This window comes from Sus scrofa, chromosome 6 (genome assembly GCF_054392235.1).
Source record: "Sus scrofa isolate SSC_HxYL_T2T_F1_AM1 chromosome 6, Sscrofa_HxYL_maternal_Yorkshire_Landrace_v2.0, whole genome shotgun sequence".
Classification (NCBI taxonomy): domain Eukaryota; kingdom Metazoa; phylum Chordata; class Mammalia; order Artiodactyla; family Suidae; genus Sus; species Sus scrofa.
The window spans coordinates 85828605-85854185 of record NC_139388.1 but is presented as its reverse complement, the minus strand read 5'-3'; the positions used below and the strand labels follow the sequence as shown (position 1 = coordinate 85854185).

The 25581-nt window shown below is 50.4% G+C and overlaps 1 protein-coding gene across 3 annotated transcripts; it reads left to right on the top strand.

Annotated features, from left to right (window-relative positions):
- The first annotated feature begins 33 nt into the window (after window positions 1-33).
- Window positions 34-20912, top strand: E2F2 (E2F transcription factor 2). 3 transcript variants are annotated; one of them, XR_014807262.1, is made up of 7 exons: window positions 34-717; window positions 6105-6210; window positions 8126-8345; window positions 9407-9565; window positions 11443-11956; window positions 12690-14348; window positions 17913-20912. XR_014807262.1 is itself a non-coding variant. In XM_084963312.1 (7 exons), the coding sequence occupies exons 1-7, from the start codon at window positions 466-468 to the stop codon at window positions 18179-18181; spliced, it is 1308 nt and encodes a 435-aa protein (XP_084819438.1). In that variant the 5' UTR covers window positions 34-465; the 3' UTR covers window positions 18182-20912. The 3 variants fall into 3 exon arrangements, 2 of the variants coding, with proteins under 2 accessions (XP_084819438.1, XP_020951186.1); XM_084963312.1 differs by having other exon boundaries at window positions 8126-8339; window positions 11443-11557; window positions 14156-14348; XM_021095527.2 differs by having other exon boundaries at window positions 11443-11557; window positions 14156-14348.
- Window positions 20913-25581: the final 4669 nt, after the last annotated feature.

The following is a 25581-nucleotide window of genomic DNA, read 5'->3' as shown; positions in this document are numbered from 1 at the left end:
AGAAGAAGAAAAAAAAGAAGCAGAGAAAGGTTCAGGGACTCGAGAGCGAGGCGAGAGGGAGTCGGTGAAATCGGTCTCTCTCCCCGATCCCAGCGCATCGCGTTTCTGCCGAGCCCGCGGGTACCCCAGAGACCCCTTCCCGGAGCCGGCTGGACCCCAGGCGCCTAAGCCTTCGGGGGCTCAGGGCCCTTGCTGGTCGCAGCCGTCCTCGGGGCGGGACAGCCCCTGGCTGTGCCGCCGCCGCCGCCGCCACCAAGCGATCTCCAAGCGGCGATCTCCAAGCGCTGTCCGGCTCGGCGGCGGGCCAGGAGGGGAGGGTCTGGCCTTGCCCCGCCGGCGTCCATTGGCGGCTTCCCCCGGCCTCCGCGCCATGCCGCGGGTCGTGTGAGCCACCCTAGGCTCCGAAGCCCGCAGGTGCCTGCGGGCGCGCCAGGCCCGGCTGGGGAGGGGGGCGCTGCACTCGCCATGCTGCGAGGGCCCCGGGTCCTGGCTCCTGCCGCGGGGCCGCCCCCCACTGGACTGCCCGCGATGAGCCCCACCGAGCTGTGGCCGCCCGGCCTTAGCAGCCCCCAGCTCTGCCAGGCCACCACCACCTACTACACCCAGCTGTACCCGCAGACTATGCCTCCCGCCGCAGCGCCGGGCACCTGCCTCGACGCCACCCCCCACGGACCGGAGGGCCAAGCTGTGCGATGCGTGCCGGCTGGCCGGCTGCCGGTAATGCTGGGGACCCCCCTCACCCACCGCTTCCCTCTCTGCTTATCCGGGTGTGGGAAAGGCGGGAGGGACCCAGTCTGAGTGAAGCAGGTTGAATCTGGGGAGGGAGAAGGGGCGCTTTCAGCTTCCAGAACAACACATTTCCTAAATATCTGAATAGAAGAGCCTTTCGTTTTCAGACTTGGGGTGAAATAACCTCATTTCTTGGAGTGGAATGGAATGAGCACTGGATCAAGAGTGTGGAGACCCAACACTATCCTCAGTGCACCCTGGGGAAGACCATGGGATCAATTTGCTGTCATTCATTCTTGTGTTCATTGTTTGGCCCAGAAACCAGTGCTGGGCACCTGCTATTGTCCAGTCACAGAGCTGAGCCTGGGGACAGTAACAAGGGACTTTAAAATAGGGGGAGGTCTCTCAGGTCCAGTCGGGCTGAGATTCCAAATTTTGCACTGAGCCAACTCTTTCCTGACTTTTGCCCTAGGTCCTCCCCCAGGCTCAATCTTCTGTTCCAGACAGCCAGTAGCAGGTGCAAGTTGGGGGCAGCCCTCTGGGGTTCCTGTTCAGATTGACTGTTCCTTCTTCAAGCCCCCAGGCCCGTTGCCAGGGAGGGGCCAATGTGTGGTGGCACCAGACACAGGGTGTGTTGTGTGGGAGTGGAATTCCTGGAGCCCATGAGAATCGAAACAACCATAGGGTGGGGATGGAGTTGGAAGAGCCCTGAGGGTGTGGGGGTGGTAGTTAGCGAGCCTGGTTTCTCGTCCTGATTGCCATTTATTCGCTGTGTGTCCTTGGACAAGTCTTGGCCCCAATCTGAGTCCCAATTTCCTTGTCTTGAAAATGTGTGTCTGCATGGGGTAGCTGTGGGACTAACTCACCTCGAGTCTCTTCCAGCTCCAGGTCCTGGGTTTTGGAAGCAGGCTCCAAGGAGGGGAGATGGGGCTCTTGTGGGTTTGCTTTGTTGTGAGTGGTGAAGTAATTCAGGTACAGGGATAAGACCACCCCTCTGCCCTAGAGGCATCTGGTCAGACCTGTGTCAGTCAGCAGGCATAGGTCTCCAGCCACCTCTGGCTACGGGCAGAGTCCCCCACTCCCTGCTGCTTGAATCCTGCTTTGCCCATGCTCAAGGCTTAAAACTTTTCAGGGCTCCTTCCTGAACATTATTTCCAACCAGGAGAAAGGAGCAGGAGGACTTTTCCTATTTCACAGGTCAAACAGCCAAGGGTAACAAGGACTCTGCACCTATATTTTATTCAGCATTTTACAGCCTAAAACAGTTTTGAAACCTATAAAGTAGGTGGTATCAGTGTGCAGGGAGGGAAATAGTCTTGCAGAGGGGATGGGACCTGTCCAAGGTCACACAGAGAGATGTATGACCCACAAGGCAAGTGATCATTAGTTTCTTCCCGCAGCCTTGACTTTCCCCAGTACTGCCTGATGTAGGAGCTGGGTGTCCCCACGGAGGGGGCTCAGCGGTGGGCCCAGTCTCTCCTCTGGCCAGCTGCTTTCAGGCAACCCGGCAGAGTTTCAGTAACAGCTGTGGTTTTGAACTGCTTCCCTCCCAGAGGAGTCGAGTGCATCTGTCCGTCCCTCCCTCCCTGAGAGGCTCAGTGATCACAGCAAGAATGACTCTCTTTTATTGAATGCCTCTGATGTGCCAGGCACTGCTTGGCACTCTTCGCTTTCGTTATCTTGGCCAAGATGCCTGGCAAGAGGCATCTTACAGATGAGGAAACTGAGCATAGACGTGAAGTCACTTGTCCAAGCTCCAACCCAAGACATGGTAGCATCTCTTTGCATCAGACCACCCTCAAGGCATTTGGGGCCTAGAACCCCCCTCTTCTGTTGGTCCCCAGCTGCCCTGTGCCCCTGAGTCCCCTGGGCAGGCCTTGGCCCCCTGCTTACTCATTTTAACAGGGTGTGACCTGGAATAGCTCCAGACCCAACCCTGGGTGTGGCCCCTTGCTTTGTGGCCAGGCTGCAAAGTGCAGGGTGAGCAGGATTTGTTGGGGAGCTGCTGTTTAAAGGGACCTTAGGCACTGCCCAGGGATGGCAGCCAAGTTCAATGGCAGAATGAAGGCGGGAACCCAGGTCTCCAGAGCTCTCTCCGCCACCTCTGGAGAAAGTGTGGGATGTTCCTTGGTTAAGTTCCTACTGCGCCAGGCACGTGGCCTCACTCTATGCCTTTCCTGCAGGAACCTGTGACGAGGGTAGAATTCTGCATAATTTGTCTGTATTTTCCAAATTTCCTCTGAGAGCCAGGAAAGAAAATGAACATTTTAATGAAAAGCCTACAAGGCGGGTCAGATGAGGAAATGAAGGCCTAAGGAGGGAGGCAGCAAGCCCCTCTCAGGCTACCAGGCAGAGCCGGGATCTGGAAACCAGGCTCTCAGCAACTTACACTGGCTCCTGCTCCCACTGTCTAGCTTGGGACTTGGGGCTTAGGCAACACCTGCTCCACTCCCTGTGTGACCTTGCACAAGTCACTTCCCCTCCTTCGAGTCCCAGTCTCCTCACCTTGCTGCCCATCCAGGGGCAGCATCTGGGGCTCTGGCCCTCTCACTTTGAGGGCTGCCCGCTCTTCTCCCTTGGGGTTGGCAGAGTACTTTCGAATCCTAACCAGGCCTTTAAGAAACAGCCAAAGGGGCTGCCTAAGAGGTTAGAGGTCAGGTTAGAGCCAGCTGGCCTTTGCTCTTGGCACATCCCTGTTGCTTTTCAGTTCACCTCCAAGCTTTCCCTTTGTGGACTTTAGCGATTGCGGCTCCCCGCATGAGCAAGAGCTTTGAGCTGTGTTCTCAGTGGATCCTCGCCAGGAGAAGGTAGAGCGTCCCCGTTTTACAAGCAAAGCTCAAGAGGTCAGCAGACTTGTCCAGCTTACCCAGCCTAGTCAGGAACCCAGATGGCTTTGACTCCAAGCTCTGGGTTCAGCTTCTCCTTGGTCCTCATTCTCCTGGGCTTGGCCTCCGTCACTTCTGTTCTGCAGACTCAGGCCCATCCCTGATGAGCCGACTTTTCTCTGGGCAGTGTTCAAAAGGGGCAGAGAGACATTCTCGGGTGGGGGACATTTTGCTGCTCAGGGACCCTGAGAGCGCAGGATAAGGGTGAAGGAGAAGAAGAAAAGGGAGGGGGCTGGTGCGTGCATGTGTGTGTGTGTGTGTGTGTGTGTGTGTGTGTGTGTGTGTATAAAGTGATGGAGGCAGGTGGACATAACCAGGCCTTGTTTCAAATGTCAGCAAATTCTGGGCCAGTGTATGTGGGATGGAGCTGAGCAGCCTGATACATGGCTTTGGAGTCAGACAGACCTGGGTTCAAACTCTGGCTCTGCTCTTTGTCTGGGTGGCCTTGGGTGTGTGGCTTAACCTCTCTGAGCCTCCATTTCTCAACTGCCAAGTGAGATTACCATACTGAGTTAGGATGGGTGAGCGTGTGATAGGCCCAGTACAGGTATCCTGTCCAAGGTCCTCTCCTCCTCCCCGCCCTGTAGGTAGTGAGGTTCTTCTGGTGTGTTCTGTGAACTCAGCAGGGGCTGGCTTCTGTGGGGTGAGGGAGGTGGGTGGCACTGGGGAGACTCTGGGCTGCCACCTTTGCCTCATGTAGAACTCAGCCTTCCTCTCCTTGTCCTTGCTGTACCTTCTGAGGGATGGATGAAGGATTCTGGGATGGACAACCTTGATCAGGACTGATAAAGGCCTTGGAGCTTACCAGGTCTCAGCTGCTTCACCTGTGAAATGGGTGTTGGGAAGACTCAATGAGGTGATGAATATTGGGACTTAGTTAAAGGCAGGCGGAAGGTCTCAGTGAATGATTGGGACTTTATAGATTGGGACTAGAGCAGGTCCCTTTCCCTAGAATCTAGCATTTTACCAGTTGGGAGGTTAGAAAAGGAATATTCCATAGAGACTTCAAGAGGAATGAGCAGGGAAGTGTGGTGTTGGGATCCATCCAGGCCTGGGTAGGGATGGAGGAGAGGAGCGTCCTATCCAGGCTCCTCACATCAAGGAGCAGGAAGTCCAAGAAGACTTCCTGGAGGAGGCATGAGTAGAGGGGGAGGGAGCTGACAGCAGGAAGAACCATCACCACCCCCCACACCTGTGAGCCCAGCTGTGCTCAGCAGCGGTTAGAAGTGTCAGCCCTGCCGAGCATAACCTCACCACCAAAGGTTAAAATAGGCCTCTCTGTCTCAACCAGGTTGGGGTGACTGGGGGAAGGGGAGAGGAAGGAAATGGGCTCCATGACCCCCAGAAGAGTCTGTCAAGGAGGAGGCTGAGATTGGATTTTAGGGAAGGGACTCTGCATTTCCTGAGCAACTCCTGTCTACTGAGCACTTTACAAAACTTATCTCCTTGAATCCTCGCAACAGCCCCTTGCTATAGGCATCTTCTACCCCAATTTACAGAGGAGGAAACTGAGGCTCCTAGATGTGGAGCATTTCCCCAGATCACAGAGCAAGTCTGTGCAGGAGTGGGGAGATTCAAGCCCGGGTCTTTGACCTGCGCCCCAGTGCCCCAGCCCTGCCTCAGCCCAGCCCTAACAAGGAGAGAGGCCCCTTCCGGGCCAGCACAGCTTCTGGGCGTAATTGAGGCCGGGTGGCAGTGGGGTGGAGAGGAGCAGATGGGTCTGTGGTTTGATTTCCCCAGCAGGTGTTTCCCAAGCTTGGCGGGAACAGGGGGGGGGTGAGAAGGGGGACCTCAGCTGCTTGTCCTTAAGACACAGGGGAAGGATTCATTGTCTGCCCCTCTCAGCAAAGAAAGAATGGCAAATAAGAGTCTATTCAGGAGGCCTTGGGGCCCTTGAGCTGGAGCCCAAACATGGGGGTGGGGTATGTTTGCACTGCTTCCCAATGTGGGCACCACCCTGGGGTGTGGCACTGAGCCAGGAAGTCCCCTGGGCCTGGGCGGATGCCCAGCCCCACCCTGATAAGGACCAGCTGTGGGGCTGTGATGGGCACTCTGTCTGGCTGGGCCAGCTGCTTCTGCAAGGGGAGAGGGGGGAGGCGGCAGGGGAGGGGGGTGCTCCCCAGCCTGATGTGGTTTAGGCCCCACCCACTCCTTCCTCCCCATATCCTCCTGGGAGGTGGGGGGGGAGAGGCGGATGTAGAAGTGACTTTGCGGCCTGTTATTAAGGAACCCCAAGTTAAAACCCCCTCTGGCTTTGGTCGTCTCAAGTGCCTGGGCCTCAGAAGATGGGAGTGTTGTGGGCCCCTCAGAACTAGGACTTCCTTCCCCTGAAATCTCACTTTTCAGGTCACTGATATTTCCTTACCAGGTACAGTGATTTTTCACCCAGGACTGGTGGGAAACTGATGCAGGAGGTGGCTGCTGGTGGCTCCAGGTGGAGGAAAGGCTAAAGAAGGAATGATTCTCAAACTCTGCCTCTCTCTCCCCAAGGCCAAAAGGAAGCTGGACCTGGAGGGGATCGGGAGGCCTGCGGTCCCTGAATTCCGGACTCCCAAGGGGAAGTGCATTAGAGTGGATGGCCTCCCCAGCCCCAAAAGTAAGCCCTGCTGCTGGGGTATCTAAGGGTAGGCTCAGGAGACTCGGGGTGGGGTGGGCAGGGACAGAGGGCAGCAGCCCTGCCCACATCACCAGGACTAATATCTGAGGCACACTGTCTGGTTTGCAAAGCACTTTCTCGTGTGTTTTCACTGGATCCTGCTTGGCAGGTGGATTATTTCCTTTTACTGATAAGGCAGCTAGAGACTCAGAGCTTCAGTGACTTACCCAAGGTCACACTGCTAGTAAGTGGAGTCAGGACCAGAACCTAGTTTCTGCCTCTTGATATTTTCAGTCAATATTCTGATTAGAGAGAGAGAGTTTAAGCAATTGTGTTAGGAAGGAATGCTAATTTGGCGAGGTTGGGATAGACAGAGACCTAATGAAGAAGGTACCTGACCGGTGGGAAGCGTGAGGGTCTGGAATTTGGGGGTCTGGGCAGGGCTCTGCCCTGACCTGACTGGTCACTTCTCTTCTGTGAACCTCAGTTGTTTCATCTGTAAAACAAGGCACAGCTAGATCAGGAATAGCAAAAAATTCCCTCTCCAGGCGATTAGTAGAGACTGCCCAGAGCTCTTTATTGAAGAATCCTAGTGTACTAATCAATTAGTAATGTCTGCCATAGATACAAAAATTGACAAAGCTGTCTGTGTGCCTAATACTTGCTTGTCTATATATTGAGATTCTAAAGTCCCTTCTAGAGGAATCTGAGACTCTCTAAAACTCAGTTTCCAGAACTAGTTTGACCATTAACTTTCTGTATGACTTTTGCAAGTCACTACATTGCAAAAGTCCTCTTGTGGTTTAAGATGCTGCAGCTGAGATGTGGTCTTGTGACATCAACCTCATTAAGAAAGGGACATTTTTCATGAACCTACCGCATGTGACATAATAGGACAGATTCCTCTCAGATAACCATTGGGCTACCATAGGGGAAAAAAGCAAGTCTTCACCTTGAATTTATACAGTGCTGTACACCAATTATATCTCATTAAAACTGGAAGAAAAAAATCAAGTCTATAAAGATGTTCTCAAATCCAAGCTTGTCATCTCCTCCCTACCTTAATTCTGAATTCTTTTCTTTTCTTTTTTTTTATTTTTTTATTTTTTTATTTTTGCCATTTCTTGGGCTGCTCCTGCAGCATATGGAGGTTCCCAGCTTGGGGTCGAATCGGAGCTGTAGCCACCGGCCTACGCCAGAGCCACAGCAACTCGGGATCCGAGCTGCCTCTGCAACCTACACCACAGCTCACGGCAACGCCGGAACGTTAACCCACTGAGCAAGGCCAGGGATTGAACCTGCAGCCTCATGGTTCCTAGTCGGATTTGTTAACCACTGAGCCATGACAGGAACTCCTTTTTTTTTTTTGAATTCTTGACATAACTGGCAGGATAGGGTGATGGTTAGGAAGGGACACACTCTGGAGCCAGACTGCCTGGATTTACATCCCAGCTTTGCCACTTTCTAGCTGAGTGGAGCTGGTTACTTCCTCTGTCTGTGCCTCAGTATTCTCATCTATAAAATGGGGCTGAATATACACCAAACTTATACGGTGTTATAAGGATTAAATTTTTTGTATATGGAAAGTGCTCAGAATACTTTCAGAAAGCGCTACACAGAGTGAGCATTTGTTATTGGTTGTGGGGTGGGCAGGTATGGCTGCCCTGAGCTTAGGTGGACAGGTGCAGTATTTGGTTTCCAGCCCTGATGCTGTCCCCTGATTGTGGGACATTAAGCAAGTCACTTTCCCTCCCTCATTATCAGTTTCCTTGTTTGGACAGTGGTGGTGAGTGACCCCCTCCCTCCCAGTGCTCTGTAAACTGGAAAGTGGGTGGTATGTAGTGGGTCCAGGTCAGTGGAGGAGGTTCCCCAGGGGGTCCTTTCAGATCAGACCCTGAGCCCCTTTCCTCTTCAGCCCCCAAGTCTCCTGGGGAGAAGACTCGCTATGACACGTCGCTGGGGCTGCTCACCAAGAAGTTCATTTACCTCCTGAGCGAGTCCGAGGATGGGGTCCTGGACCTGAACTGGGCTGCTGAGGTGCTGGATGTGCAGAAGCGGCGCATCTATGACATCACCAATGTGCTGGAGGGCATCCAGCTCATCCGCAAGAAGGCCAAGAACAACATCCAGTGGGTGTGAGTGCCTGGGCTGGAGCCAATGGCATCCGTGGGTGCACATGCTTGGGTGGAGCCAGGGGCAATATCCAGAGGCTGTGAATGCTGGCGGCGGGCCTCAGAGCAACAGCCAATGGGCACAGGTGCTGGTGGGGGAACCAAGGGCAGCATCCAATAGCCTTCCATAGGGGAGTGGAGCCAGTGTATTTAAGTAGGGGCGGAAGAGCAGGTATACATGCTGGAGCGATTGTAGGAGAGCTTGGCAGGGGCAGATGATGATTTCTAGGATGTAAAAAGGCTAAGAGGGAGTTCCCGTTGTGGCTCAGTGGGTTAAGAACCAGACAAAGATGAGGATGTGGGTTCCATCTCTGGCCTTGCTCAGTGGGTTAAAGATCCAGTGTTACCACAAGCTGCAGAAGTCGTAGATGTGACTTGGATCTGGTGTTGCTGTGGTTGTGGCATAAGCCAGTGGCTACAGCTCCAATTTGACCCCTAGCCTGGGAACTTCCATATGCCACACATGCAGCCCTAAAAAGGCAAATGAAAACAAGTCTAAGAGGACCCCAGATTCTCTTGAGTCGGGGATCCCAGGATTCATTTCTTCTAACTTAGGAAAGTTCCCTGAGATCTGAGCAGTAATAACCCAGACTCCTTCCAGCTCTGAGATGTAAGTACTCCAGACTCCCTCACTTCTGCAGGGGCTTAAAGAACAGAGCTGCAACCTCAGGTGTGAAGTCTAAGAGAAGCCAGGCAGAGGAGTCAGGACTGATCTCACTCCAGCTCCCTGCCATTTGGGGAAGCCTGGGGCATAGGGTGGATGTACATGAAAGCCCCCCAAAAGTGGGGTTGGGCCCTGACTTGTTTCTTTTCCCTAGCCCAACCCCCAAACCTCAAGTCCCAATTCCTGGGAGCTAGGTGGGACCACTGATTTGCACAACCCGGGAGGCACCATCATAGACCGCTCGAATGACCCCTTCCTAGAATTTCGCCCTCACCATGTGTGCAGCTTTGCACAGCAGCCCTGGGGTTGGGGTCCCTGGATGTGACCTGAGACTGACACTGAGGGACTGCTCTGTTCCCAGAGGCAGGGGACTCTTTGAAGACCCCACCCGGCCTGGGAAGCAGCAGCAGCTGGGGCAGGAGCTGAAGGAGCTGATGAGCATGGAGCAGGCCTTGGACCAGCTCATCCAGAGCTGCTCTCTGAACTTCAAGCACCTGACGGAGGACAAGGCCAACAAGAGATATCCTTTTTGGTTGAGGGGAAGGGGTCCAGGAGTAGGTGGAGTTGCTTCGGTACCTCTCTGCAGGAACTGATCCAACCTAGGGGGCTGGCATATCTGTTTCTTCCTTCCTCCATGGCTTTTCCTCTTGGGTCTATTGAAGTTACTTTCTCATTCTAAAAATAAAGTATGTTTCTGTAAATCTGGAAAATGGAGAAAATAAAGGAAAAGCTGTCACTTTAACACAGCCATCATTCCTTAGCTATTCACAGGGTGTGTTATTTAAATACATTGTGTACCTGCTATATATAAAGTTTTTTAAAAGAGGAGTTCCCGTCGTGGCGCAGCAGAAATGAATCCGACTAGGAACTGTGAGATTGTGGAATCCATCCCTGGCCTCGCTCTGTGGGTTAAGGATCCTGCGTTGCCGTGAACAGTGGTGTAGGTTGCAGACTCAGCTCAGATCCTGCATTGCTGTGGCTGTGGCGTAGCCCGGCAGCTGTAACTCCAGTTTGATCCCTAGCCTGGGAACCTCCATATGTCACGGGTGCAACCCTAAAAAAAAAAAAAGTAAAAAAAAAATTTTTTTTTAATTTTTTTATTATATTGATTTGCAATGTTCTGTCAATTTCTACTGTACAGCAAAATGACCCAGTTATACATTTATATACATTCTTTTTTTTTTCACATTATCCTCTATCATGTTCCATCACATAACTTTTTATATCCTGCTTTCCTCCACTTAGTATACTACCATAGAGGGTTTTTATGTTGTTACATACTCAATTGCTCCACATGAAACTGCTGATATTACCCATAAGAAGAGGGGTTTCATGTGGTTTAAACTCATGTTAAATGGCTTGAGAAGGTCCCTCTCAGACCAGTATGGTTTGTTGATAAGGCCTAGAGTGGACCTTCAGATCGATTTTAGGTTTCTGCTTTTATAAAGCAACAGTGTGATGAATAGCTTTATAGATAGAACCTTTTCACAAGTTTTTACTTATTTCCCTAGGTTAGATTCCTAGGATCGAAATAGTGCAGTCCAAGAGCCTAGACTTGCAATGGTTTTATATTCGCTTTTCCAAATGGTTTGACCCTCTAATTAGTATTTGGTTCTGACCTTGTATTTTTGGAAGGATGGTAAGCATTGTGAGAAATATAAAGAAGTAAGACACGTCTTCCTGCCTTCTCAGAGCTAACAGCCCAACTTAGCAGATGAAGCCATTATGTAAAAAGCTGATGTAAGGCAGCATTTTTTAAAAAATGATTTATATCCCCATTTGCTTTCTAAAGAAATCCAAGGTAGCTTATGCTATTAACAGAATAGTGTTAGTTTTTTTGTTTTGGGGGGGGTTTTGTTTTGTTTTTTTGCACCTACAGCATATGGAAGTTTCCTGGCTAGGGGTTGAATCAGAACTGCAGCTGCCAGTGTACATCACAGCCACAGCAATGCCAGGTCGAGCTGTGTCTGTGATCTACACTACAGTTCATGGCAATGCCAGATCCTTAACCCGCTGAACAAGGCCAGGGATCCAACACACATCCTCATGGATACTAGTGAGATTTGTTTCTGCTGAGCCACAACAGGAACCCCCTAAAAGAACAGTTCATAAGAGTCCCCTTGTACATCACGGTAAGGATCTGGCATCTTAACTGCAGCGGTTCAGGTCGCTGCTGTGCCACACGTTTGATCCCTGGCCCAGGAACTTTCACGTGCCATGGGCACAGCCAAAACAATAACAAAAAAAAGAACAGGTTATGGTTTGGGTTATTTCTAAGCTGTGTAAGGACTAATAAAGAAATGTTTAAAGGTTTCAAGAGGTGGGTTAGATCTCTTCCTGGTAGGCTAGGGGTTTGAATTTTTGACCAGTCACTTCTCTTAACTCTCCTGTCCCTACACTGGCCTACGTGACTTACCAGGACATCCGAGCTGTGGGCAACTTTAAGGAGCAGACGGTGATCGCTGTCAAGGCCCCTCCACAGACAAGACTGGAAGTGCCTGACCGGAGCGAGGTAAGAGGGGAAGCATTTGGTGGAGAGCAGGTTAAGAGTGTTCCAGGCAGCTTGCAGTTTCCGTTCCTGGCACCGCCCAATCCCAGGCTTCCCGGGTCTATTCTGGTGGCCATGGCAAAACCAATGGTCTCAGAGCTGGGACAGAAGTGGAGGAAGCTGGAAAGAGCATCAGGTATTGGGTACTGGCCTGAGAAAATCTGTTGCTGGTTTCTTGCTGCATCCCTCCAGCCCTGAGTTCCCACACACACGCACACCTGCCCCCACAGCGCTCACAATAATCTTTCCGTGCCCTCCTAGGTTAAAGGCCAAAATTCTTTGTTTTTTTCCCCCACTCAAGGGGCTTTTATTATTAAAAGGAAAGGTAGAAGAAATTATTATATAGAATACATATGGACACATGTGAACAAAACAAACATTTACAAGAAGCTATAACTGAAGTCATAACTATGACCTAAAACACACATAGCTGATTACAGACTCTCAGTAAATGTCTATTGAATGAATGAAAAAATGAGTGAAAAACGAATAAGTAGTAGTTCCTGCTGTGGCACAGTGGGTTAAGGATCCAGCATTGTCTCTGGATGGTGAGGGTTTGATCCCCAGCCTGCTGCAGTGGGTTAAGGATCTGGTGTTGCCACTGTTGTGGCATATGTTACAGCTGTGGCTTAGATTCTATCCCTGGCCCAGGAACTTCCATATGCTGCGGGTGAGGCCCCCCCAAAAAAATAAATAAATATAATCTGCATCCCAGCATTCTGCTGTTTATGACCCATCAATTGATACAGATCAATTTCTTTGTCTTTTTTTAGGGCCACACTTGTGGCACATGGAGGTTCCCAGGCTAAGGGTCGAATCGGAGCCACAACTGCCAGCCTACACCATAGCCACAGCAACACCGGATCTGAGCCTTGATTGCAACCTACACCACAGCTCGTGGCAATTCCGGATCCTTAACCCACTGAACAAGACCAGGGGTTGAACCCGAGTCCTCATGGATCCTAGTCACGTTCATTAACTGTTGAGCTATGACAGGAGCTCCAAATACAGATCATTTTCTGACCTGTTAGTTTTTTGTTTGGTTTTGTTTGGTTTCGTTTTTGTCTTTTTAGAGTCACACCCGTGGCATATGGAGGTTTCCAGGCTAGGGGTCTAATCAGAGCTGTAGCCACCAGCCTATGCTACAGCCACAGCAACGCCAGATCCAAGCAGCATCTGCAACCTACACCACAGCTCATAGCAACGCCAGATCCTTAACCCACTGAGCGAGGCCAGGGATCGAACCTGCAGCCTCATGGTTCCTAGTCGGATTCATTTCCGCTGCGCCACGACGGGAACTCCTGACCTATTAGTTTTTAACATTAGTTTGTGAGTTCATTTTCCTCTAATAATGACCACAATTCTTTATACTTCCTATGAGACTGTCTATGCTCTGACCTCGCCGGCTTCCTCTCGCATGATGTCCCCATCCTGTCTTTACATCTTCACTGACCTGCAGCTCCCCATCACTCTAAGTTCGACCCCTGTATAAGACCTCAGATGCTGTTCCCTCCAGCTGAAATGCTTTTCCCTCCGTCTGCCTCATTTACTGGTATTCATTCTACAGGTCTCAACTTGAACATCACCTCCTCAAGAAGCCTTCTCTGATTACCCCCAGGCTTCATAACCACCTGTCCTTTTCTGTCATGTTTAATAGATGCTCCACTTCATCTATGTTAGCACACAAATACATGTTCCACCCATCTGGTACCCTCAGCCCAGACTCTGAAGATAAATAAGGCCCTACTTCACCCTGGAGGAGCTCAGGACCTAATTGGAAAAAGACTCAACCACACCAAGCAGTGATGCTGTCATTTGTAGACCGAAGATGTGGGCTGAGGGCCTGGAGAAAGGACAGTTAGGGGAAGGGTCCACAGGTGATAACAGTTAAACTGATTCCTAAAGAATGAACAGGATCTTTGCCAGGTGAAGGAGGGGCAGGCAGAGGAGCTGCCTGAGTGCTGGCGCAAGGACCTGAACGCCAGCTGAAATGGTCATGTGATCAGTCATGGCTTAAGCTGCGGGTGTGAGGTAGGAAAGGGGCAAGGGCGGAAAAGCCAAGTGTCAGGTCTCTTGGTGACAAAAAACAGGAAGCCAAGTCCTGCCAGCTCAAGTGGCCAGGGCCTGAGGGGAACCAAGTGACAAGTCCAGGGGAAGTTTTGGACATTGCAGGCAAGACTGGACGCAGTGGCTCAAATCATGATTTAAAGTGGGCCTCACGCTCTGCATGTCTCACTCTGCCATTCCCTGTAGCCAACTTCGTTCCCAGGTGGGCTCTCCCCCTGCTGCAAAGACAGCTTTTATGATACCAGCTCAGGCCTGAGCATAGGGAGGAAGAGTGAATTCCTGAAGGAAAATCAAGGCGTTCTCTCGAAAAGAAGGGGGTCTAGGGGCCAGACAGATGTCTACCACGGGCCCCAAGAGGCAGCCCTAGTGCCCAGGTTAGGAGCTGAGCTTGCTTGCAGGGGTGGTGGGGATCTTGTGTATCTGTCCATGCGCCCTGATCCGCCAGTAAGTGTCCAGCTGCCCAGAGCCGTAACCTGGCTTCTCATCCTGCTCCAGGAGAACCTGCAGATATATCTGAAGAGTACGCAGGGGCCCATCGAGGTCTACCTATGCCCGGAAGAGGTGCAAGAGCCTGACAGTCCTACCAAGGAGCCCCTCGTCTCCACATCCGCTCTCAGCCCCAGCCCTGACTCCACCCAGCCCAGCAGCAGCACCAGCCCTGGGATCACAGAACCTACCGCATCCTCAGGTAAGATGTCCAGGGAGTTCCCGTCGTCCTGCAGCGGAAACGAATCCGACTAGGAACCGTGAGGTTGCGGGTTCGATCTCTGGCCTTGCTCAGTGGGTTAAGGATCCAGCATTGTCATGAGGTGTGGTGTAGGTCGCAGACGAGGCTCGGATCTGGCGTTGCTGTGGTTGTGGCATAGGCTGGCAGCAACAGCTCTGATTGGATCTCTGGCCTGGAAACCTCCATAAAAAAGACAAAAGATTAAACAAACAAACAAACAAAAAGCCTCTGTTCAGAGGGACAGGAGGTGGGAGAGTGACCAACCTTGGAGTTTCCTCTTCCATAGCAACATGCATTGGGTACCTACCTTCTATCCAGCAGTAGGAGATACAGGGCCCCTCACCCCGCACATTGCACTTTACACTTTATAAAGCACATTCCTTATCTCAGTGGGGAGGCTGATCAGAGCCTGGGTTTGAATCCCAGCTCTTCCACTTTCCAGCTCTATGATCTTGGACAAAGTACTTAACTTTTCTTTGCCTTAGCTTTTTCATCTGTGATTTGGGCACAGTAAGAAATACCATCTACTTCATAGATTGTGAAAATGAAATGAGTTAACGTAGGTGACGCACTTAGAACAGTGATTGGCACTGTTAGCTATTATTATCATTATTTTGGCCACCGCTACTGGCACTGCTACTGCTGTAGCAACTCCTAATGGCAAAACTCCCAACAGTCAATGAGCCCATAGCAAATGGAAACTATAGGGTTTTTGAGGAAGGTTCAGCACTTTCTTGGGAGATAATAACAAAGAGTTTTTGAACCACGACTCTGTGCCAGGTATACCTGTTATAGCATTATTCTTCATAGCAGTTCTTGAGGTAGGTTTTATTGTTCCCCGTTTAGAGATTAATAAGTGAAACAGGACTTGCAGCTGGGAGACAGCAGAGCTGTGTCTTGAATGAGGTCTCCATATTCCCAGCCCAGGGTTCTCTCCACAAAGCACAGACCAAATCAAGGAAGGACAACCCTGGGAGGTGGAAGGTACAGCTAAAAGCTGTCTATGACTGGCAGGAAGTAGCATGAGGCAGTTGGCAGGGAGCAAAGAGGTGGGCAATTCCCTAAGGCATTCCCAGGGAGGGTGGGAGTCCAGTAGGAATGAAAATGGGAACCTGGATCCCGTCGTGGCGCTGCAGAAACGAATCCAACTAGAAACCACGAGGTTTCGGGTTTGATCCCTGGCCTCGCTCAGTGGGTTAAGGATCCAGCATTGCCATGAGCTGTGGTGTAAGTTGCAGACTTGGCTTGGACCCTGCGTTGCTGTGGCTGTGGCGTAAGTCAGCAGCTGTAGCTCTGATTAGACCTCTAGCCTGGGAACCTCCATATACCATGAGTTTGGCCATAAAAAGCAAAAAAAAAAAAAAAAAAAAAAAGAATCTGTAAGGCCCCTCCAGAATGTTTTTCACCCTGTACTGAGATCAGGTCAGACTGGCAGGATCCTTTGAGGCCGCGTAGGCCAGGATCCCACTTTGTTTTCTTATCAGCAGAATTCCCCTAAGTAGAACCCTGGTGTTTCAACAATTGGTCTAGTGGAAGAGGCTTTGTGTGTATGTGTGTGCTTGTGTTGCAGGGCAGGGGTGTGTCTACAGCACAGACTGGATTCCATTTCTTTAACTCAAGGGTTAATAAAACTATTGCCTGCAAGCCAAATTTGGCCTGTTTTTATATGACCCATGAGCTAAGAATGGTTTTCACATTTTTAAGTAGCTCAAGGATTCAAGGGAGGGCAAGGGACTGTGTGATAGAGACCATTAGTTTCCTGCAAAGCCTAAAATACTATTTGGCCCTTTACAAAAGTTTGCTGGCCCTGTTCTAACTCAACTGCTCGTTTTACACATGAATAAACAGAGGCCCAGAGAGGGCAAGCGACTTCCCTAAGGTCACACAGCAAGTCAGTGGCAGAGCTAGACAAGAGTCCAGACTCCCAGTTCTTCTCTAGTGATCTCTCTTGTGCCCTGGCCTGGTCTAGGGACCAGGGTTCTCCCCGTACCAGCCATCTGTCCCTCTGGACACCTCCCAGTGCCTATCTCCCACTCCAGACCTGTGCCCCACCCTGATCTCCCTCCTCCTGTGCTCTGCTTTCTCACTTGACTGTCAACATGTGCACAGCTCTCCAAAGTTAGAATCTTCACTTGTCTTCTGAGACCTTGGGCAGAGGTTTTTATCCCAGTTGTACAAGTCAAGAGCTTATAGAAGGAGTAAGGCTTATAGAACTGTCAGTGGCGGTGCCAGCCTAGAAGCCAGCTCTGTACCAGGGCCCCTGCCCTTGCTGCCCCTCTCCACCCTTGCCACGTGGCCTCTTAGTGTTGCCCCTTCTGAAAAGAAGTTTTCCAGAAGGTGTATACACACACACACACACATGCACACACACATACTCCACATTCTAGCCTGAAGCAGGGTCACTCTGAGGTCTGAGCGCCAGGGGCCTGTCCCAAGAGGCCACTGTAGTCTTAGGACCCAGGTTCCTGTCCTAGTTCTGGCACCACAATCACTAACACTTTGGGGCCTCAGTTTCCTTCATCTGTGTTGGGAGGGGTTTGAACATGAGTCATCTGACATCAGGCTGTGACATGCTGGCTTAAACCCGGGTGTGGCTGAGGGCGCAGGAGCTGAAATTGGGAGACTCGGGTTTGAGTCTGCGCCTCACCCCCTATGACGGGGTGACTGTTGGGGAGTCACTTTAACCCCTCTGAGCCTCTGTTCCCACCTCTGTAAAACGGGGACTCCTAAAACTCCCTCATGGTTATTGGGTGGGTTTCAGGCGATGATACAGCATGATTGTGACTTTCCAAAACTTTATGTGGGGAGTTTCCACCATGGCACAGTGGGTTAAGAATCTGACTGCAGCAGTGCAGGATCCATCCCTGCCTGGTGCAGTGGGTTAAAGGATCCCAAGTTGCCACAGCAGCTGCTTGAGTTGCAGCTGGGGCTTTGATTCAATCCCTAGCCCAGGAACCTCCATATGCTATAGATGTGGCAATAAAAATTAAAAATAAAAAGCTTATTTGAACTGAACACCTACTATGTGAGGGTTTGGAGATATTTAAGTGATAGAGAGCGAGAAGTTGAGAAAGAGAAAATGAGTGGATGGATGGATGGATGGATGGAGAGGGGTCCGACTTGAAGTACAGGCTCTCACAGGTAATATCTCAGTTACTGATTGCTTCCACAGCTCAGTGAGGTGGGGCCTTATTTTCCCTGGTGAGGTGCTGAGTCCTGGAGCTGGTGAGAGGGGCTGGGGTCTGAGCCCCTGTCCTCTTCCTCACTCCCAAGCCAGGCCTCTTCCTTGAACACCTGCAGCCTCTGCAATATGCTAAAAAAGAACTTTTTTTTTTCATTCATTCATTTTCTTTTAACTGACTTCTTTGAGCCTCAGTTTCCACATCTATAAATTGATGTAACAATAGTGGGCCAGGGTAGGAGAAGGTGCACAGCGGTCCAGGGAAACAGAGACTGTTCTTGTTCTCAGAGGCCTGACCAGAGGCTTTTGGGCACCAGGCATAACCCTTGTCTCTTTGTCTCCAGCGCCAGCCCTGACGTCCCAGCAAGTCCCACCACCACCCCCGCAATCCCTTGTCCCCCTGGAGGCCACCGACAGCATGCTGGAGCTGCCACACCCACTTCTGCAGCAGACTGAGGACCAGTTCCTATCGCCGACCCTGCCAGGCAGCTCCCCTCTGCTCAGCTTCTCCCCACCCCTGGACCAGGATGACTACCTGTGGGGCCTGGATGGTGGGGAGGGCATCAGTGACCTCTTCGACTCCTATGACCTTGGAGACCTGCTGATTAACTGAAGGGCCCTGCCTGCCCCCAGCAGCCCCGCCCCACCTCTGCCTCCTCACAGATGGACTGACAGGCCTTCTGCCTGCACAGGATGTGGGATGCGAGGTGCTGGCCTCAGGTTATGGGGAGGCCTCCCCCTTTCCTACCCACCTGCCAGCCAACATGGTCCCGGGGATGGGAGGATACGGGTGAGGAGCCTGTTGGGGGTTGGGTCCCTTCCTTCCTAATGGAAAGGCCTAGCCAGTCTTCTGACCTCCGACCTCTCATGTGATGGGCCACAAGGGAGGTGACCGGGTCCAAAGAGAGGTCCCGCACCTGCCTTTGGAGGGGCAGTGAGGACCCTCAACTTATTGAGAAGCACTTAATGCCTTTGTATTTATTTCAGGTTGAGTCTGTTTGTTTGCCTTCCCTGAATTTTAGCAGGGAGGTTGTTCTAGTTTCTAGTAAGACTTCTCCTCAGACAGGCCCAGCGCTGTCCCTGTCCAAGGGTGGGCTGGGGCTTCCAGGGCCCAGGCCATCTGCCAGAGTCCCCAAAGCGTGGGGCGCTGGGCCTCTGAGGAGCCGTCCAGTCTGCTGGAATGCTGATTGCACTTAGGCCTCCCAGTTCTAGCAAAGGGGGTGGGGGTGGGGGACTGCAGGATTCCTGGTCCCCTTTGTCCCAGAGTTGGTTCTAGGGAGCCACCCCGGCGCAGGCGATGGCCAGTTAAAGAGACCTCTTCCTGTGGAATTCCTTGCTCCCCCTCCCCTTAGAACCTAAAAACCATCCTTTGGGGATTCAGCCCAGAAGAGCCTCTGGGGAACTGCGGAAGCAGCTGCAGTGCTGCTGTGGACACCTCTCCTGCTGTTGTCACTGCCCCTCACTGGGTCAGTGAGGACCTGGGAGGCAGGTCACCCACTGCAGACGAAATAAGCAACTGCCAAAAGCACTTCCTAGAGCAGCTGCCCATCCCGAACCTGGAAGGATTTTTTTTTTTTTCCCTGCATTTGTTGAAGGGGGTGAGTCTTTACAGACCTCCCCTTCCCCTCGGTCCTCACACAGACCTCTAGGGACAGAAATGACCATGCGTTGATGGCATCTTGGCTCCTTTTGTCACAGGAATGCTGAAGGGGTGACAGGGAAGTGTCTTCCTTGTAGACCAGACTTTGGCAGCTAATGGGGAGATGGGCTCCTGTTATCTTTCCAGGCTTGGGGTCCCAAGAAAGTCTTTTGGCCTCTCTGTCGCCCCATCCCCCGGGGGCTTGACCTACATCGTTCCTGTAGCCCAGCTGGGTAGGGGGGAGTCAGCTCTCCTTCCCCATGCAACTTGGAGAAAGGCAGCCAGGCTGGTGGTCTGAGAGACCCGTCACCCACCCTCAGGGAGCTGGGTTTCCTCAGGGGCTCACCTGGGCAGCACTTTTTTTTTTTTTTTTTTTAAGTTTGTAGCATTAAGTTGGCTTCAAATATGAAGTTGGCTCTGTGGGGTTGCTCCTAAGCTGACCTACTGGCATCTGAAGTTTGGAAGGTGGGCTTCAATGTGAGCTCATGCCCACCTGGGGACAGTCATACCTTGTCATTTGCTCAACTTCCTGGGCCCCCAAATGAGTGCCCTCTCAGGAATGGTCACAGGCGCTCTGTTCTATAAACGGCTAATTTTGTACGCTTTACAGAGGTGCCTTTGCACTCCTCTCCCCAGATACTCACAGGGGTCTCATCTTTCTCCTCGACTTAAATCTGAGAGAAGGGAGAAGAGGCTGGCAGGACCCACCAGGAATGAATTTAATGGTGAAGTCTGGCCAGAATGTCAGCTCATTCTCCAAACGCCCAGCCATAGGCCTGGACAGAGGGGCTGCCCTTTGTCCCTTCCTGCTCTGTCCCCTCCATGCCTGGTCTGGCCCAGGGGCTCAACAGCCCAGGCCAACCCCCAGGCTCATTTAGGAAACAAGCTTGTGTCCCCTTCTTACCGGTGACACCTGAAATGTCCCAAGTTCCATCCAGTGCTTTAAGAAGTATTTTGAATGGAATTCCCTTTAGGGGCCCAGTACCTTTTCAATCCAGGTAGAAGAAAAGCCAATTTCTTTCTAAGGTAACTTATTTCTGCCAGGAAATTTTCCAATCCCTCTGGCAGCCCCTACATCACTCATGTCCCCAGAGGCATCCAAGGTTCGAGGGCTCCAGGGAACCCAGTAGCATTAAATTGTTCAGGAGCGTGGGAGATGCAGAGATTTCTTAAAACCAGAGTGACATCCTTTCTCCACGGCTGTGCTGTGGTCTGAGCAGCGTGGCAGCAGGGAAGAGGAGGCTGGTGGAGCATGTAGGACTGCATCTAGCGTGGTGTTGACTTTACTTTCTCTTCCCACATGTTCTCAGCCTCAGTTCTGTGCAGGATTTAGTTTTTGGTGAAAGGGTTTAGGTGTTCCCGCACCCGAGTGTTGTGTGGCTTAACGCGTTTGAAGTAAAAGCTTTCGGGGGGTGTTTACAGCAGCTTTCTGGTTCTTGTCACTGTGTCCTCAGGTCCCTGCCTCATCATGGGACCCTGTCCTCCCACTGGGACCCTCAGGGACCAGAAGCCCAGCCAGCCTGCTGGCTCCTGGGTAAGTGAAGAAGCCTTGTATGTGCCATGTGCCACACGTGTCTAGAGGGAACCTGGTCTGTGTGCTGGACTCAGTTCGGGTCTCTTACCTCCAGCCTGATTTTGCCCTGGGTTCTGCCTCAATGACCTCCTTGTGTTGTGATGATCAGGCATTAAATGACAACTCTACGCACCTTGTCTTGGTTGTGCTTTCTGAAGGTCATTACCAAGTGTGAATCTGGTCTTCCCAGATCAATGGTGGGAGGTGGGGACTTTTCTAACCAATTGGCCGATCTCTCCCCAGAAACAGGATCCCTTTCCCACTTTCCTTCCCTCATTGTAATAGGCCTATTACCATGCCAGAAAACTCACTGATACGGCCCTGAAGTTGGCAGCCCCAAGATCTAAGATGTGGGCCCCCGCCCTGCACGTCTCCATCACCTCTCACCTGAGCTATTTCAGCAGCTTCCTTAATACTCTCACTGCCACCATTCTTCTCCATTCCATCTGCATATCAGTGGTTCTCAAAGTATAGCCCTCAAACCACATTACCTGGGGAGTTGTGAGAAATGCGTGTCCTCAGGCCCCACCCCGGACCTTCTGAATGAGAAATTCAGGGAGAGGGAACCAGAATTTCCTTAACGAGCCTTCCACGTGATTCTAATGCAGCTGAAGTTCAAGAAGCATGCACCCACCTTGATCCAGAGAGGTCCTTCTAGAACACAGCTCTCTCATGTCACTTCTCTGCTTAATGGATGGCTCCCCTCTGCCCTCAGGATGAAGTGCCCCTTCATTTGGCATGAATGTCCATTCCCACCCTTACAACTGTCTTATCCTGCCTTTCCAGCCTCACTGCCACTCCTTCCCACCATCCACAGCCACACTGGACTTCTTGATCAGTTCCTGGCCACATATTTTCCCCTTCTCTGCATTTCATCCTAGCAGTCTCCTGCTTTATTCTTCAAGGCCCAACTCAGTTTTTTGTAGGGTTTTCCTTGATACTAATACATAATCTTTAATACTTTGTACACAAATATGGTTACTTATGGGTTATTGAATACCTACATGTGCTAGCACTGGGGAGATAGAAGTGAATAAGAATAGGGAGTTCCCTGGTGGCCTAGAAGTTAAGGATCCAGTTAAGTTGTCACTGCTGTGGCTTGGGTTCAGTCCCTGGCTTGGGAAATTCCACAGGCCATGAGTGTGGCCAAAAAAATTTTTAAAAAGAACTGAATGAGAATAGTCCCCATCCTCAGGATGCTGACAGGTCGCAGATGCATAAAAATGTAATTACAGGAGTTCCCGTCGTGGTGCAGTGGTTAACGAATCCGACGAGGAACCATGAGGTTTCGGGTTCGATCCCTGGCCTTGCTCAGTGGGTTAAGGGTCCGGCGTTGCCGTGAGCTGTGGTGTAGGTTGCAGACGCGGCTCGGATCCCACGTTGCTGTGGCTCTGGCGTAGGCCTGTGGCTACAGGTCCGATTGGACCCCTAGCCTGGGAACCTCCATATGCCGCGGGAGTGGCCCAAGAAATAGCAAAAAGACAAAAAAAAAATGTAATTACAAATGATATCTCAGTTGCAATAATAATCATCATAGGCATTGGATGGGGAGCAGTCATGAGGGAAGACTTCCTGGAGGAGGTGATGCCCAAATTATGTCTTAAAAGATAAAGAGGAGTAGCCTGGAGTTAAGGCAGTTGTGGGATGAGAGACCTTTCCAAGCAGAGCAATCAATACATTCCGTCCTGCCATCCAGCAGATGAGGGTAGTAGCATCACGGAGCACTGCTGCCCCAACTCTGCCAATTTGCAGCTCTTGCCCTGGGAAAGGCCACTGAGCCACATGCTCAACACAGACCCTAAGGGCAGTAGGATTAGGGAACTAGGTCTATAAGTCCTGTTAGGCCATAGGGCACGGATTAATGAGAAGGGTCTGGAAGTTGACGCTAAGAGATCAGCTTACACGGAGGGCATGAAAATACTCTCACCTAGGAAAGCAAAGAAAGTACTGAGGTTTGAGACGTTAGCACAGACCAAGGAACAAAAAAATATGCTTTTTTTTTTTTTAAGCCTTTAGGTGTGTCAGGACCCAGTTCTGTGCTAAGTCCTTCACACATGATGATTTCATTTAATGTTCGCTTTATGAAGTCAGTCTTCTTATTGTCACTACAGATGAGAAAACATGCAGTTTAAATAAGTTCCTAGGTAACCCTTGTATTTTGCTGGTGGGAATGCAAGATGGTACAGCCATTTTTTGAAGTTTGGAGTTCTCAAAAATACAAAAATAAAACTATCATGGGACCCAGTAATTCTACTCCTAGGTGTCTGCTCAAGAGAAATGAAAACATAAGATTTCCTACTGTGGCACAGCAGGTTAAGAATCTGGTGTTGTCTCTGCAGTGGCTTGGGTCACTGCTGAGGCATAGGATCAATCCCTGGCCCAGGAATCTCCTTATGCGGCAGGTGCAGCCAAAAAAAAAAAAAAAAAAAAAAAGAAACAAAGAAAGAAATGAAAACATATTCCATGCAAAAGACAAGACTTGCACATGAATGTTCATAACAGCATAATTCATAATAGCATCAAGCTGGAAACATCCAAATATCCATCAACTGGTGAAGAAATAAAATGTTCAATCCAGATAATGAAGCGCTCGCTATTCAGCCACAAAAAGGACTGAAGTACTAACGCGCTATGGATGAGACGGTCTTCAAAGAACAAGATGCTGGGATTCCTGTCATGGCTCAGCGGTTAACAAATCTGACTAGCATCCATGAGGATGCAGGTTTGATCCCTGGCCTTGCTCAGTGGGTTAAGGATCTGGTGTTGCCATGAGCTGTGGTGCAGGTCACAGATGCAGCTTGGATCCCAAGTTTCTGTGGCTGTGGTATAGACCGGCAGCTGCAGTGTAGACCAGCAGCTGCAACTCCAATTCGACACCTAGCTTGGGAACCTCCATATGCCACAGGTACAGACCTAGAAAGCGAGGGAAAAAAAAAAAAAAAAAAAAAGCAAGATGCTAAGGGACAGAAGCTAGTCACAGAAGATCACGTACTGTTGATTCCATTTGTACAAGATGTCCAGCGTAGGCACATCTACAGAGGCAAAAAGGAAATTGGTGGCTGCCTGAGATTGGAGGTAAGAATGAGATGAACTATAAATGAGGGCACTTCTGAGCAGAGATGAGAAAATCCTCAACCCAGTGCCAACAAACCAAATTCATCAACATATAAATAAAGATTATATACCATGGGATTTATCCCAGGAAGACAACATTGGTTTAAAATCTGAAAATCAATTAATGTCATACCCCATACCAAGAGAATAAAGATCTAAAATCATCCTCTCCATAGAGGCAGACAAAAATTTTTTAACTAAGTTCAACACGCCTTCATGATTAAAAAAAAATTTCAATACACTAGGAATAGAAGGAAAATTTATCAACCTGACAAGAAGCATCTGTGAAAAACCTACCATTAACACCATACTTTATTGTGCCTTTTCCCCTAGATCAGGAACGACACAAGGATGCCTACTCCCTCCATTTATTTATTTATTTATTTATTTATTTATTTATTTATTTATTTATTTATCTGTCTTTTTAGGGCTGCACCCATGGCATACGGCAGTTCCCAGGCTAGGGGTCAAATTGTAGCTACAGCTTCTGGCCAACACCACAGCCACGGCAACTTTGGATCAGAGCCTTGTCTGTGACCTACACCACAGCTCACGGCAACGACAGATCCTTAACCCACTGAGCGAGGCCGGGGATCGAACCCGAAACCTCATGGTTCCTAGTCGGATTTGTTTCCACTGTGCCATGACAGGAACTCCTACTCCCTCCATTTCTATTCAAAATTGCGCTGAAGAGTCTAGCCAGGACAATTAGACAAGAATAAAAGGCATCCATCCTATGTGCTAAGTAATGTTATTAACCCCATTTTTACAAGTGAGGAAACTGAGACTCAGAGAGGTTAGGTAATGTGCCCACGGTTACACAGTAAGTGAAAGAGCCCAGGCTGCAAGTCCCCAAGAGTCCCTACTCTTAACCTCTACTTAAACTGCACATAAGTAATTTAATGAGGTGTTCTAAACGTTACCACTAAGGAGACAATAGAATGCTTTGAGAAACTAGATGGACTCCATCTATGGAAGGATGAACTCAGAAAGCTCACGTTGGGGATGGACTCAAAGGGGACATTTACCAATGGAAAGAGCTGCACAGCAAGTAGAAGGAACCACTTTGGAAAAGGCCAGGTGGCTCCATGGTTAGAGTGTATAGAATAGAGCGTCCCACTGGTCTCAGGCTTGTGCCAATTCTCTAGTCACCACAGAGACAAGTGAGCAGCAGGATGCCCAGCGTGTCAGTTAGCCAGTGGTGGGGTTTATCCAATCTAGCCCCATATACACTTTTGGTGCACCTGTATGTGGGGGGTGTGTGTGTGTGTGTGTGTGTGTGTGTGTGTTCCCTAAAAGAAATCATAGATCACCAGGAAGGTTATTTTCCCAGCATGGGGACTACCGCCCTCTGGTGGCCACTCTGCCAAAAGCCGAAATTAGGAAAACTACCCCTACTGAGATCATTAAGGACCCAGGTTTTTATCTTCCCAAACCTTATAGAATAGGTATTATTATTCCCAATGAGGCTCAGAGAGGTGAAGTTACTTGCCTGAGGTCACACAGGTAGACATGGTGGACAGGGCTGTGACTAGGGTGAGGCAAAAGAGGCAATGGGACAGGACTGGAATCTGGTCTATCCAACTTCAAGGCCCCTGACTGGCATTTTAAGGGTTCCATTCTGACCTTGGACGTTTCCTGTGTATGTACAATGTTAGATTCCGGGGAAACCAAGACACAGCCCTTT

What these genes read in the sequence shown, in the direction of transcription:
- E2F2 (XM_021095527.2), top strand. Translation starts at nt 466, where the DNA reads ATGCTGCGAGGGCCCCGGGTCCTGGCTCCTGCCGCGGGGCCGCCCCCC. An exon ending in TGCCGGCTGGCCGGCTGCCG is followed by an intron (nt 718 to 6,104) that starts GTAATGCTGGGG and finishes TCTCTCCCCAAG; the next exon opens with GCCAAAAGGAAGCTGGACCT. An exon ending in AGAACCTACCGCATCCTCAG is followed by an intron (nt 14,349 to 17,912) that starts GTAAGATGTCCA and finishes CTTTGTCTCCAG; the next exon opens with CGCCAGCCCTGACGTCCCAG.